This window comes from Dermacentor albipictus, chromosome 9 (assembly GCF_038994185.2).
Source record: "Dermacentor albipictus isolate Rhodes 1998 colony chromosome 9, USDA_Dalb.pri_finalv2, whole genome shotgun sequence".
NCBI lineage: Eukaryota > Metazoa > Arthropoda > Arachnida > Ixodida > Ixodidae > Dermacentor > Dermacentor albipictus.
Genome location: NC_091829.1, coordinates 96,641,527 through 96,654,011, shown reverse-complemented (window position 1 = coordinate 96,654,011; position 12,485 = coordinate 96,641,527). Strand labels below are relative to the sequence as shown.

The 12,485-nt window shown below is 50.0% G+C and overlaps 1 protein-coding gene across 1 annotated transcript in view; it reads right to left on the bottom strand.

The window, feature by feature from the left end:
* Positions 1-12,485, bottom strand: part of LOC139049529 (rho GTPase-activating protein 45-like) — a 161,948-nt gene that overhangs the window by 28,381 nt on the left and 121,082 nt on the right. The window contains exons 17-19 of the mRNA XM_070525065.1: positions 11,801-12,175; positions 8,112-8,402; positions 3,369-3,549 (exon numbers count right to left, since the gene is read on the bottom strand). Coding sequence (XP_070381166.1) covers positions 3,369-3,549; positions 8,112-8,402; positions 11,801-12,175 — 847 coding nt within the window. The remainder of the gene's footprint in view (positions 1-3,368; positions 3,550-8,111; positions 8,403-11,800; positions 12,176-12,485) is intronic.

Genomic DNA, 12,485 nt, shown 5'->3' with positions numbered 1-12,485 from the left:
GTTCGTGAAGCCTCTCGTTCGAAGCTTGTTGCATGCGATGTGCGCCTCCGAGATGCCAAGTCCCGTTAATAAAGGGAAGCTGAAAGGTTTTCCAGAAAAAATGAGTGAACATCTGTACATAATGGTTTTCAACCCTCCGAATTCGAATATCGTATCGAAATTGAGCGAAAGAAAGCGCAAATATATTTTATTTCGACGAAAAGTGCAGCAGCGGACACGCCCAGCTCGCGCGTCTCGTTTCCGCCTGTGATTGGTCGGGCGCCTCGTGACGTCAACTCTAGTAACCGACCGCTGCCGCTACACATGAAGCGCGGTGCCAGGTAGTTTGGTGCTGTCTTTCTGAGACGGTAATGGAAAATTTAGAGAGACTGCGTTTTTCTGAGGAGTTTGGCGTTACTCCCTACATGTACGAGCCGATTGTGAAGAGCCGGCCTCTCGAAGAAGCAAACGATGCTGGTGCGAGCAGTGCTTTCGACGCGAACGAAAGCAAAGTCTTGGGATCTCCTCGTGTTGGAAATGCTCTTTGGTGAGTATGTTTTTTGCAAAGCGATCTAGTGATCTCGCCGATCTTTTGCTGATCTGGTGAGCTTGTTTCCGGTCAAACAACTGTAGTGTTGTGTTCCTGCATGCCTCCTCGTGGAACGTAAGCGGGGATGCGATTGTCGGCATTTTTGCGCTGTCCAAAGCTGTCGGCAATCTACAAAGACGGTTTAAACGCGTGAAAAGCTTCCCGGTTCATACAGTACGTGTAGTGACCTTCACCTGTTGACTACCACGTTGACTACCACTCACGTTGATTACCACTCACGTTGACTACCACGCACGTTGACTACCACTCTACATACACGCAGACGCACCAACAAAGGAATGCGGGGTCGATCGAAGCAGATTACGATGGCACGCACGCAGAAACAAGCGCGGTCAGGCACGGTCGCGGACGCTGCGAAGGAACGAAACACTAGAGTCGACGTCACAACACCGCCGTTTCCGGTCTCCGCTCGCATCGTCAGAGTCAGCAGCAGCGCGCGGCATTCGACGGGGGGCGGAGCTACAGCGCAATTTCAACCGACGATTACGTCGCTCCTAATTGAAAAAAAAAACCAAAATTTTACCTACATGGTTTATAAGGTTCCCGCATCCGTATATGAGCGTCTTATTGAATTCGACAGGCTCTTCAGCTTCCCTTTAAATTTCACTTGCGATAGCAAGTTATAGTTGGTGTTCACACTGGTTAGTAAGGAGTCTCTTCTGAAGCCTATTGTCTGTCAAATGTCTAACCGCGTAGGAAATAATAAAAAAAAGAGGGAAAACAACAACAACACAACGCTCCGCACCAACATCTCCAAGGCAACAGCCCTCATTCGCCGAGTGCATGCTACATGACTACACAATACTACGCATCAGCTAACAAAGTATTCGCAAAGGCACGTAGTTTATTGCTGGCACAAGGAAATTCTTCACTCTGCACCTGAAGCTGCGATTGATAAGCGAGAGAACGCACAGTCAGCCACAAAAATTTACAGGTCACGCGATTTGTGATAAAGCTTAGTTCCCGCGAAGCCTGGCTCCACAGCACTGGATTCAAAGTTTCAGCGTGCAGCAGCCCTAGTGACGTACAGAATAACCTATGAGGTTAGTATTGCCATGCTTTAGCAAAGCAGAAATTGACATTTTATTTGGAAACCGTGGTCTGTAAACTTCTGTGTACGCCAGAGGTATCGTGTACGACACCAGAACTGCCTGCACATTGGTTTTTTTTTATCCTTATTTATTTCAAACAATCTTTCGACACTGCCTTGAAGGGCACGGCTAGAGCTGAACAGCTGGCCGATTAGCCAGGGCGCTTTCACAGAGACAGTTAACAGAACTTCGATATCTGTTTTTGTTGTAGAGTGACGGATTCGCAAACTTCGTACCGATTATTAGCAATGTTTGTAAAAAAAATGCTGCCCTTTTTAAACATTTACCCTTACAACAGTTGTCATAATTAATTTTTTTCTCTCAACTGGAACACATTTATCCAAATTGCTCCAGTGGTTGTCTCATGAGAACATTTCTGCGCTTTACATGTATATACGAATAGTGAAATCTAGTGAAATCGGAGCTGGTCCTGAGCAAAAGTTCCCTCTGAGCTTTGTCAGTCAATTTTTCTCGAAATTAGCTTAATATGGATTACGTAAATATTCATCGCGCATATAAAGTCCGATGCACGCGGGACTGCATGGAATTGTTTAGGCGCACTATGGCCGTCTGGCTTGTGAAGATTCCCATCAGTTCGGTCAGTCATACCACTGTGTCATCGCAACTGACGGAGTGACTTGCGAATACTGCGAGTTAAGACGAAAACCAAGGATGCCGCATAGACGTGCCAACCTAACAAACGATGTTACAATCATCATCTGTGTTTAGGTCAATAAAAACGGTTCTTTGCAAGGAATATGGAACGATGTTTACTTCCTCTCCCGTTTACGTGTAGATGTTGCTTTCATCACCTAACCAAGGTATTTAAATAAAATGTCACATTGCCAATATATAGGCGAAGCATTGACAGCGATTGCGAAGTAGTACACAACTGCGTGAAGTAACGTCCGTAGCTTTAGTGGCCGTATATACTCCCGTAAACATTCGCTCACCAAATTAAATTAACAAACATGGTGTCCTGCGCCCACAGCCAAACGTGAACAGATCCAACTCGATCACAGCGAACTCTCGCTGTGATCGAGTTGGATCGAGTGATGATGAGCGCCGGCAGCGCGGAGGGAACGTATCGTGCTGCCTATTGCTTCAAGGCGTCTCCAATACTTGAAATTACGCGACCTCCCACACTAGGTGCGCGGGAAGACAGCGCCCACGAAGTCACCAGCCATCTCGGCTTGCCCACCGCAGATTAGCTCCAAGAGACGGTCGAGCTAAAGTTTCCATCTCCTGCTTTAGCTCGGCTAGGGCCGAGCTAAAGCAGGAGATGCGTGCTCAACCACCGCCCCCTTATAGCGCGCGCTTGGTCACGTGACGTCCAAGGTTGGGTGCTCGGAAAGATGGCGTACATAAAGCTGCGATCCTTCCCAGCTCGCCCTTGCACGCTTTCCCTCTCACACACAGTATACGACGCGCATTATGATCTTATCACACTTGAACTTTGTATGGAACATCACGGCGGCGCCGACTACGAAGGCGAAAATTCACCTGGAGTGCCCATATCATTTCTTGCGCAATAAAAATGGGTCCTTCGCGTTCGTAACGTGTGTCAGTCGTTAATAAGAACCGAATGGGAAAGCAGTGATGTTCCAGAGAGGTCTTCGGGCGTGAGGAAGTTGGACAGAGCGGGATGGTTAGCCTACAGGTCGTACGAGGGAAGATAACTGACTTACCGTCCCCCTCCGACGCGCACCGCCTGAGCGTGACGGCCTCGAGCAGGGTGTAGTGTTCCTCGGCGACCTGTTCGTGGCGTGGCGCCTCGTCCGGGAAGATGCGGTCCACGTACATGATGAGCAGCTCGATGACACGCGTCTGGTGCACAGTGTCCACTAGCGAGCTCAACGAGGCGCTGCCCTCACTGGGATAGAAAGACAGAGAGAGAGAGCGGCTCTGTTAAAGGAATACTGAGCGTTTTCGAAATTGTACAGAAACTGTAGCCACGCAGGTAAATGGATACGACACTTAGTAAGTATGGATGTTCAAAAACATAAGATATTATAATTTGATACTAAAGTTGGTCTTGCATTACCGTGACGTCCTAACAGAGCAAAAAATTCACCGACGATTAGGATACTCCCTAACGCGAAATTTAAGCGCAACTCTATAGGTGTTTTCATTTCACGATGCATTGGCTGTCGCGGACAATCTGTCTCGTGCGGCACGTTGCAAACGAGCGAAGTGTGGCGCGACTGCCTCGCTAATCGGGAGAGTGCGAGAGGTAGCGCCGGGGAGACACTTGGACGCGATTCAGAGTAGCCGCCGCAGACAGACCTCCGCTCATGCAGCGCTTTGTTTTGACGCGCTCGCCGCATGCCTTATCGATGGCGTCATCGGTGAACGAACGATGCGCGCTACTCTGACGCTATCTCGGAGCGATGTGGCGGCGAGTCCCTGTATAAAGGTTAAGCCCCATGAGCGCGATTTTGTGCGCGACAGCGACGAGCGACGCCTTCGAGCGACGGACCGGACCGTCGATTGAGCAGATCGCTCAGTCTTGTCGCGCGACCGCTCGGTTCTGCAAATCTAGAAGTCGTCGCTCGTTGCCCAGAAGTGCTGTGAGCGACTAGCCAATAGCGGGAAGCCGGAACTGGATGTACATCACTCAAGTACTACCGATTGTGGCACGGAAGGAGCAAATGATTGAATTTTTATAGTGCAGGGATAAGAACCTACCGGAACACCTTCAGAAATATTTTATGCTGCTTCTTACAGTAAAACACGCCAACTTAAGTTAATAAAGCACGCGTGACGCTATAGTTTCGGCGCCTATATTGATGCCCTTATACCGGCAACACTGGGGAGACGTGGCTCGAAGTCATCGGTCGCATGGGGTACGACTTGCAGGCGACGGGCGAACGCGACAGCCATCTTCATCGCGTCGCTTGTCGCTGTCGCGCGGAAGATCGCTTGCATAGAGTTTATGCTTAAATCACATGACAGCACGAAAATCACGCATACTCTTTGTAGGTGCGAGACGTCGCGTGCTTTTTCCTTCCTCTGCTGACAGGTCGACGCTGTGTTTATACGTTTTTCGTCCTTAACGCGAGTCATGTCTTATGATGATGACGATGTCCTTGCCACTGATCATAATTATGTTGGTGGGCTCTCTTCTGTTGCGGCGTCGCCTCATTCCAAAGTCAAGGAAAATGAAGTACTGGTTGTCGCCTCCGCGTCTTTGTATTCAGAGTCCGTTTTGTCGTACAGCATTGGATATGGCGCACCATCTCCCAAAATCTTTCTATCAGGACGTCTCTTTAGATTCAGCATTATAAAAAGCAATCTCAAACCATGGCAATCGAAGCAAGCGCGAACGAGACAAAACCAAGCAAACCAATCATGCGCGAGCAGACGATACGTGAGCAGACGATAGTACGAAACGAGCGGTCGCGATGAGGCTAGATACGAGTACGCAACGAGCGGTCGGGCGTGTCCGCATGACACCAGTTTCCCGCGCGCACGTCACCGCAGGGGCCGCTCTCATTGGTCTCCGCCGTTCGCGGCTCGCATCTTTCACATCCCGCTCCGCGTTCGCTCTTTCATCCTTCGCTGTTGTGTTCGTTCGCTTGGTTACGCTGACGCGGAGGCAGAAGCTGACACCGATGCTGGCCGCAGGAACGGGTGCCCAAGACCCGCGCTCTAAAGATTTACGGGAGTCGTACAGCAATAAAACTAGGTAGGATGGCGTTCTCATGGAGAAAGGAAATAAACTATCGTCGGATACAACTTTAGAAAAAAGGGGAGGCCCCGCCCAGATGACCGAAGCGCGACAGCCGACTGCCTCCGCGACTAAAATAGCACCGCTAAAAAAATCGTGCTCCTGAAACGAGCAATTCTCGGTATAAATAAAGACTTTTGTATTTTGATGAATGGTTTAGTAGAACTCTCATGTGCTACAGCAGATGCCTGATAGCGACAAAAAAATAACCGCGTGCCTTCTACAACGCTGCCCGTCGTCTGCTCTTTAGCTTTATTGCAAGTGACAAAAGTAGAAAGAGCAGCTCTGCACGGCTTTTGCGCTTGTTCGCATGTACACGGCATATCTACCACTCGTTTTCCAAGCTTAAAATGAATCAGTTGCTATTGAAAAAGTACTTATATAAAACAATGCATTTATCGCTGAAGAAAACGGCTGGCGCGACTTGGCCCAGTTCGAAGCGCGGGCGGCCTTTTCCTCCGTCGGCGAGGTCACCGGCCGTCCGGCTCATGACGTCAGTCCACAGTGCGAGCCCATTGGTGGATGCTCGTGTGCATCCGCGTCGGAGGAGTAAACGCCCCCTTTTTTTCTAAAGTTCTATCCGACTATAGGAGGGAACATTATTTAGATCATGCCACGAGCCCTCGCAAGCAAATTCTCCGTGAAGCCATCCCTAGATTTTTCTTCCTCTGAATGTCGGCCCAACAAGTGACCCTCCATGGTCGGCGGCCTCAGTCTATTGTGCTCGGCTCGCGGTACGTTTTAATCGACGCGCACTTAGTTCGGGCGCATTGCCAAGCAGTCCGCGAACGTTCTCTCCCGATATGTTTGCGCAGATTCAGGCATTCATTGTGCGACGTACAGGTTTATCGCTGCTACGTGCCAGTGCGGCAGCCGCACGCTGCTGTCGAACCCGCTGTGTTTGCGGAAGAGCTTGTGCTCGGAGCGGGCGGTGGAAGACGCTAAAGCTTACCGCTAGACGATCACGCGTTGGGCCCGCTCTCTTAGCTTCGGTTGTGTTTACACCAGCGCGCCCTCCTATTTATTCATTACTCCATAAAGGTTACTCAAAAGATTCAACCCAGAGTTCTGCGCGCGTTTATTTTGACTGCGCTCACGTGTCAAAGCTGCGGCGATCGCATTAACGGAGCCAGACAGTTTGTCGTGACCTACTGGATAGCGAAACTGAAGCAGCTGGGTTGTAGAAGCGATTACAGAAAATTACCTCAGGAGGTATGATGCTTTGCAGTATCTTTTCAGGGTAAATAAAGTGCCAGTAAAAAAAAAATTTGTAGGAACGTGTGCTGCAGTCTGATAGCTGATACATCAAAGACTTGCGCATAAGCGAAATTTCACGCCATTCGTAAGTACTTGATGGCGTCCCTAGAACGAAGAAGAACTGTTCCTGCGTCCGAGCACAATCGTGGTTGGCTGCACTCAACTTCGTATTGGGATGTGCGCCTTAACACTGGAAGCATATGCGTGACTCGGTCGAAATAGCACCTGACGCGAATGCGCCGAAGGAAACGCAATGAGCGCGCTGGGCACGTTCACGCCAGGCGTCATCTGGATCAAGTCGAGCACGCGCTTCAAGTTAAGGCGCATTTACGAATACGTCGGTTACGAGTGGACGGTACACATACCACGCGGGCTGCCTTACAGCACCAGGGCGTCGATTTGTCACCGCCACAGGCGTGCGAACTCCTGGCTAACCTCCAACGTGGACGAGAGACAAAGATTACGGACGACTTGGTTAAAGAAATTACGCATATAAGTTGTTTGTGCTAACGACGTAGACGCAAGACAACTTCTATTTCCTAATCACGGATAATTGCACTTAAAAGTAAATTTTCCCATCCAAAGATCTTGTATGCCCCATACGCCCCGCCTCCATGGTCTTAAAAGATCTTGTATAAATACCTGTATTTACCATTAATTAAATTTGGAATATTAGGTGATTTAGGATATTAAGTGATTGTTATTATTTTTGTACAATCAAAAAATGTGTTTTCATTTATTGTGGGCAGCTGAACTGTCTGCATTTATGGAATGTATTTTTCTTTTTTTTCGAGGGGGCAGGAACAAGTCAAGCCGTCTATTTCAGCTTTTTTCCCCTTACGTCCGCCCTCACGTTGATGGAAAAAAAAAATGGCTGTGGCTTAGGTAAGTTTAAGCCCAGGATGCGAAGCATACCAGCCTTTATTTTAGTTGTTGAGCCACTGTTTAGCCTGGTGAACTGCTGTTGCTTGGCTATATTTGGTTCGGCTAGACGAAGAAACAACTCATGCAGGCGAGCGCACGAGCTGAGACCCGGCTATGTAGCTACGCGGCCGCAAGCGAGCGCACGAGTTGAGCCTCCGCTTTTGCAGCTGTTATGACGTCATATGGTAGCTACGCGGCCGCGCGAGGCGCAGCAAGGAAGAGCGTGGTTGTGCTTCGCATAATAAAGGTTATTATTATTAAAATGACGATCTCGTTATGAGGCACGCCGATGTGGGGGACTCGGGAAATTTGGTCCACCTGGGGTTCGTTAGCGTGCACCCAAGTCTAAGTACACGGGTATAAATGAGGCCGCCGTGGCCGGGATTCGATCCCGCGACCTCGTGCTTAGCTGCCAGCTGTATTTCCCATAAAAACCTATGTGATCGTACAGAAATAGGGTGCGCGGTATGTGGGTCTCTTCCAATAGGGTTTGCGTGCGTCTACATGTTCCTGTTGAGACTTGCCTGGTGCGTAACAGCGTGGGGCCGAACACAATGGCGAGGTTTCCGGCGGGCATCTGGTTCAGGTGCGAGTGCGCCGCAACCCGCGCCAGGTGGCGCAGCAGAGCCGCCAGGGTGCGCGCGTGCAGGGGAGGCAGTTGCGTCACCAGCGACCGCAGCGCCGCCACCACGGCCTCTTCTTCTTCCTCGTCGTGACGGTGATCGCCGTCCCTGTTTTCATCCTCTCCCAGCTCGTCCTCGTCCTCTTCCGAGTGGTGGTGGTGGGCGACGCCGGTGCCACCGGGGTGCTCCTGCGCATGCGTATAACCAGCGATGCTTGTCATTTCGTAAGCAACGTCACGCCAGTTCGACGTTTGTTGCATGCTTGTACAGAACGCGCCTGCTTTCATAGATACAGCTTTGATAAACGTTGTCGCGTATAAACGCGACAATACTTGTATCGCATCCAAATGCGCGGACTGATCGACAGACTGCAACGTCAAAGTACCTGAAACACTGGAGCACATACGCGTTGATCGTTTGCTATACGCCATGAACGGCAGGCATCGGCCTCTTCGTTAGCCCCTATAAGCAACAGGTCGCTTAGTGAAGTGTCACTGGTTCCTTTGCCGGACATAATATCAACGGAGCGAGCCACCATGCAAGGTTCTCTTATAATTATTTTAACACTGCAGGCCTGGATCCATGGTTGTAAACGGGTCCTGTGGATAAAATGTGTACATAATCGTATCCTACTGCTTGCCCTCATTATCCCTCCTCAGACCCTTCTTTTACTCATCTCCCCTTCCCTCTGAGCAGGGTATCAGGCTTCAGTGTCTGTATTACCACAAGCCGACCTCTCCGCGTTTACTCTAAATTCTTTCTCGTGTCTTGCGCGAAGACAGCAGCACAAGAAATACCCTGAATTCGTTCTTCACAAAGCCTACACGCGTCACGTTAAACGAACGCGAGCTGTCAACGTGCTGATATCGGCACATTGCTCCGATGAAACGAATTGCGGAGCAGCCGCGCCTCAAGATCTAGCAGCTTAGAAAGAGCAGGTTCATCGCAGCGGACATGTTCAGCCCGAGCTGACCACCGCAAATTGAAAGCAAAGGCGGCGGCGTTTGCCATAATCGCGCAGCCCGTAATCGCTAGCACATTTGTCCCGTGCTTCTTTGCGCCCTTTGAACGCAAGCAAGAGACTCCGATTTGTGGTTACCACTATCGTATTAAACTAGATTCCCGATAGGCGCAAGGCGAGGGATGTGGCGTTGCGCTCTTCCGCCATGTTGTACTGTACTGTGGACGTTCGTGAAGGGAAGCCACGTAGGAATGCCGCCGTAGGAGGCCACTGCGTTGAGCCCCAGCGTAGTGTTCCTGAATATACTCCCGCAGAGAGCTGTGGGAGAATATGCACGGAAACTACTCTTGCGTTTTACGCGTGTACACAGCACTCCCCTGAAGAGTGCTCTACTTAACGTCATCTTATCCTAGCCATTTGCAAAGCCCAGTACACTATGGACACGGCAAACAACAGTTTTTTTCCACAGTCTGCGTCCAGCCACACGGACCTTGCTTCAGGTTCCATATTTCTTTCTGTATAATACCAAGCACACGCACCAACATTATCTATATTGCAATAGCTTTTCCCTGCTTTCCCCTTTTTTTCTTCTTGAACTGCATTATGCATGTAGTTTTTATTATACGCTTGCTTACTTGAGGACCTGACGATGCCTTTAGCGCCAGTGAAGGTGCCGAAATCAGAGCATTTCATACTCTGATTTGCTTCTGAAATCAGTTTCCGCGCATACTGCCATCGTCATATATACAAAACATTTTCGGCAGCGGATGTGACGCAAAGGCAATTGGCTCATGTTGTTCGTTTTAATTGGTTGGGCAATATATTGTGCGTGTTTATGCTATACATTGAAAACCTTAAAAATAAAAAAACAACGCGTTTGATGCCGTTTCAAGCTACGAATAAGACACACATTTGTGCAACACAAACTAAATTCGCTTGCAACTGACCCTGCAGGTGCGCTGCCCAACGGGGCACTAGGGTTCCTGTATATGCTCTCACAGGGAGCAGAGTTACGCATAACTTTCCCGGCGCCGCTCGCACCGCTATTCGCCGATAGCTATCACGCGGTGCAAAATGACAACTGTTCAACTGCGCCGCTGCGAAGCGAACTTTACGGGCGCGGCGCCAACTGGTTTCCGTCAGTGCCATCGAAATCGCAATCAGCGGACCATCGAGCGTGCACCGATGGGCTCCGAGTTGCAGGTACGGCATTCGACGATATTAGGTTAATGACTTTGGTAAAGTGACACGAAACACATCATTTTGACACTTGTATTCTAGTATGACGGGGTGCAGCGCACCAAACTGCACAAACCGCACGGAAGGTGGCACAGCTTTTTACGCGGTGCCGTGCGGACGGACGAGACCGGCCAGCTCCGAAAGGGACCAGGATATGCGAGGTGCGTTCGCCTTGTTTACAGGGCTGAGTTCGGCTTGTTTACGCTAAAGCAGCATTTATCTCGAGTAACACTCCTGTACACGCTGAAGTGCATACGCCTGGCATGAGAGGTCGTTCGCTTGTGCAATTTTTGGCGTTTATGTGAAGCGCGACACAGACGTGGGACAAAGAATGAACGACACGTCTTTGTCGCGCTGCTCATATACGCCAAGAATGTCAACTTACCAACACGCCCAATTCGCTGTGTTGCGTGTGCGATTGTTCTGACTATGCGGGTCTAGAAGAGTGTGTTCAAAACAGAGTAAATACTAGCTGATACGATTTGCCCGATGCACCCTGGTTTTTCTCTCTTTCTTTGTAAATTTTTTGTCGGCGTTCTGATTTTTCATGTAAGGTCGATTGATGTGCTGGTGTTAATTGTTTTGTAGTAAGCGAAAACATCGTGCGCTTCCGCTGATGAGACACCTCTGATAGCTTCAGCGTTTACTGCCCGCAATATGCGGCTTATTCGATCAGCCTTAGTCGACGTGAGGAATGTGAAATTATTTTTGTACGTTTTATAAGAGCTGTGTTATAGTAAATTAACCTGAGTAGCATGAAGAGATAAAGAAAAATGTGTTGTCATATTACAGTCTAACATGTCTAAAAACAGAACTAGGCGAGTACAAAATGGTTGAAGGGTCCCTTTAGAAATGGTGCTTGGCAGTCGTGTCGCTAGCTGCTGGGCGCTCTCCCAAAAGCCATCTCACGCTTTTTCAGGCTAGTCACGGTACCCATGTCACTCAACAAATGTTATTATTATTAGTAGCATCATTAGTATTACTGGGTAGTCTTAAAGTAGGAGACCCAAAGTTAGGGAACGCTATCGAGCGACCTACAAGAGTACGCGCATGCGGGATTTGGGCTTTCGGTATAGGCTATACTATCTGCTTCGGGATGCAATTTCGAAATCTTTGTTGAAGAACGTGAGCGAAAAAATAACTACCGAGAGAAGCGCGCAGCGTGGCCGGCAGTGTGCCTACCCGACATGTAAAACTATTCCAGTCTGTTTCTGTTCCAAATCGTCCATTAACGCTCCGCGATAGGTCAAAATGGTAAGGGTCCAGCCCATATGGGCTGGAGCCGAACCATTCTGACCTATCACGATGGGCTAATGGCCGATTTGGAATGCAGACAGATCGGAATATCTGGTTCTACGTCGTGCCGGCCCAGGCCGTACAGCATACCTTGGCCAGCGCGATGAAGTGCGGGTAGAGGCGGTACGTGAGCAGCGGCTCGGGCAGCTGGCGCAGGTACAGCTTGAGCACGTTGGCCACCACGTGCGGCGGCGAGTCGCTCAGGTCGACCAGGGTGGCGCCGTTCTCGAAGCACTGGCACAGGCGCTCCACCTTGGACTTGACGCCCGAGACGCGGTAGAGGCCCCGCACGCCGTAGCCGCGCGCGTCCATCTCGGCGATGCAGCGGCGCACGATGTAGGGCACCTCGTCGGCGGGCTGGCCGCCCAGCTCCACGCCGAAGGTGGTCATCTTGCGCGGCAGCCGCTTGTGGCCGCACCGGATGGCCAGCGTCTCCAGGCACTTCTTGTGCGAGGACAGGCCGCACTGCGTGTGTGTGCGCGCGTGCGCCCGTGGATATAGAGGAACACGCGGCAGGCATCGATCGAGTGGGTCGTGGTCGATTCACGCACACACAAGTTATTACAGTGCGTTTCATCAACAGGTCAGCAAACAGAAATTATAAAGATGAGACGAGCGAGTGACTCTGTCTATATATCTGCGCCTTCACTCTGCCTTTGGTTTCTGTTTATAGCATAAGCACCACCGCTTTTACTGCGATGGCAATTATGCGAACGCTACAGGCGAATTTTAGCCGTCGCTGTGACGTTCCGGATATATATAAGCATGTGCATAT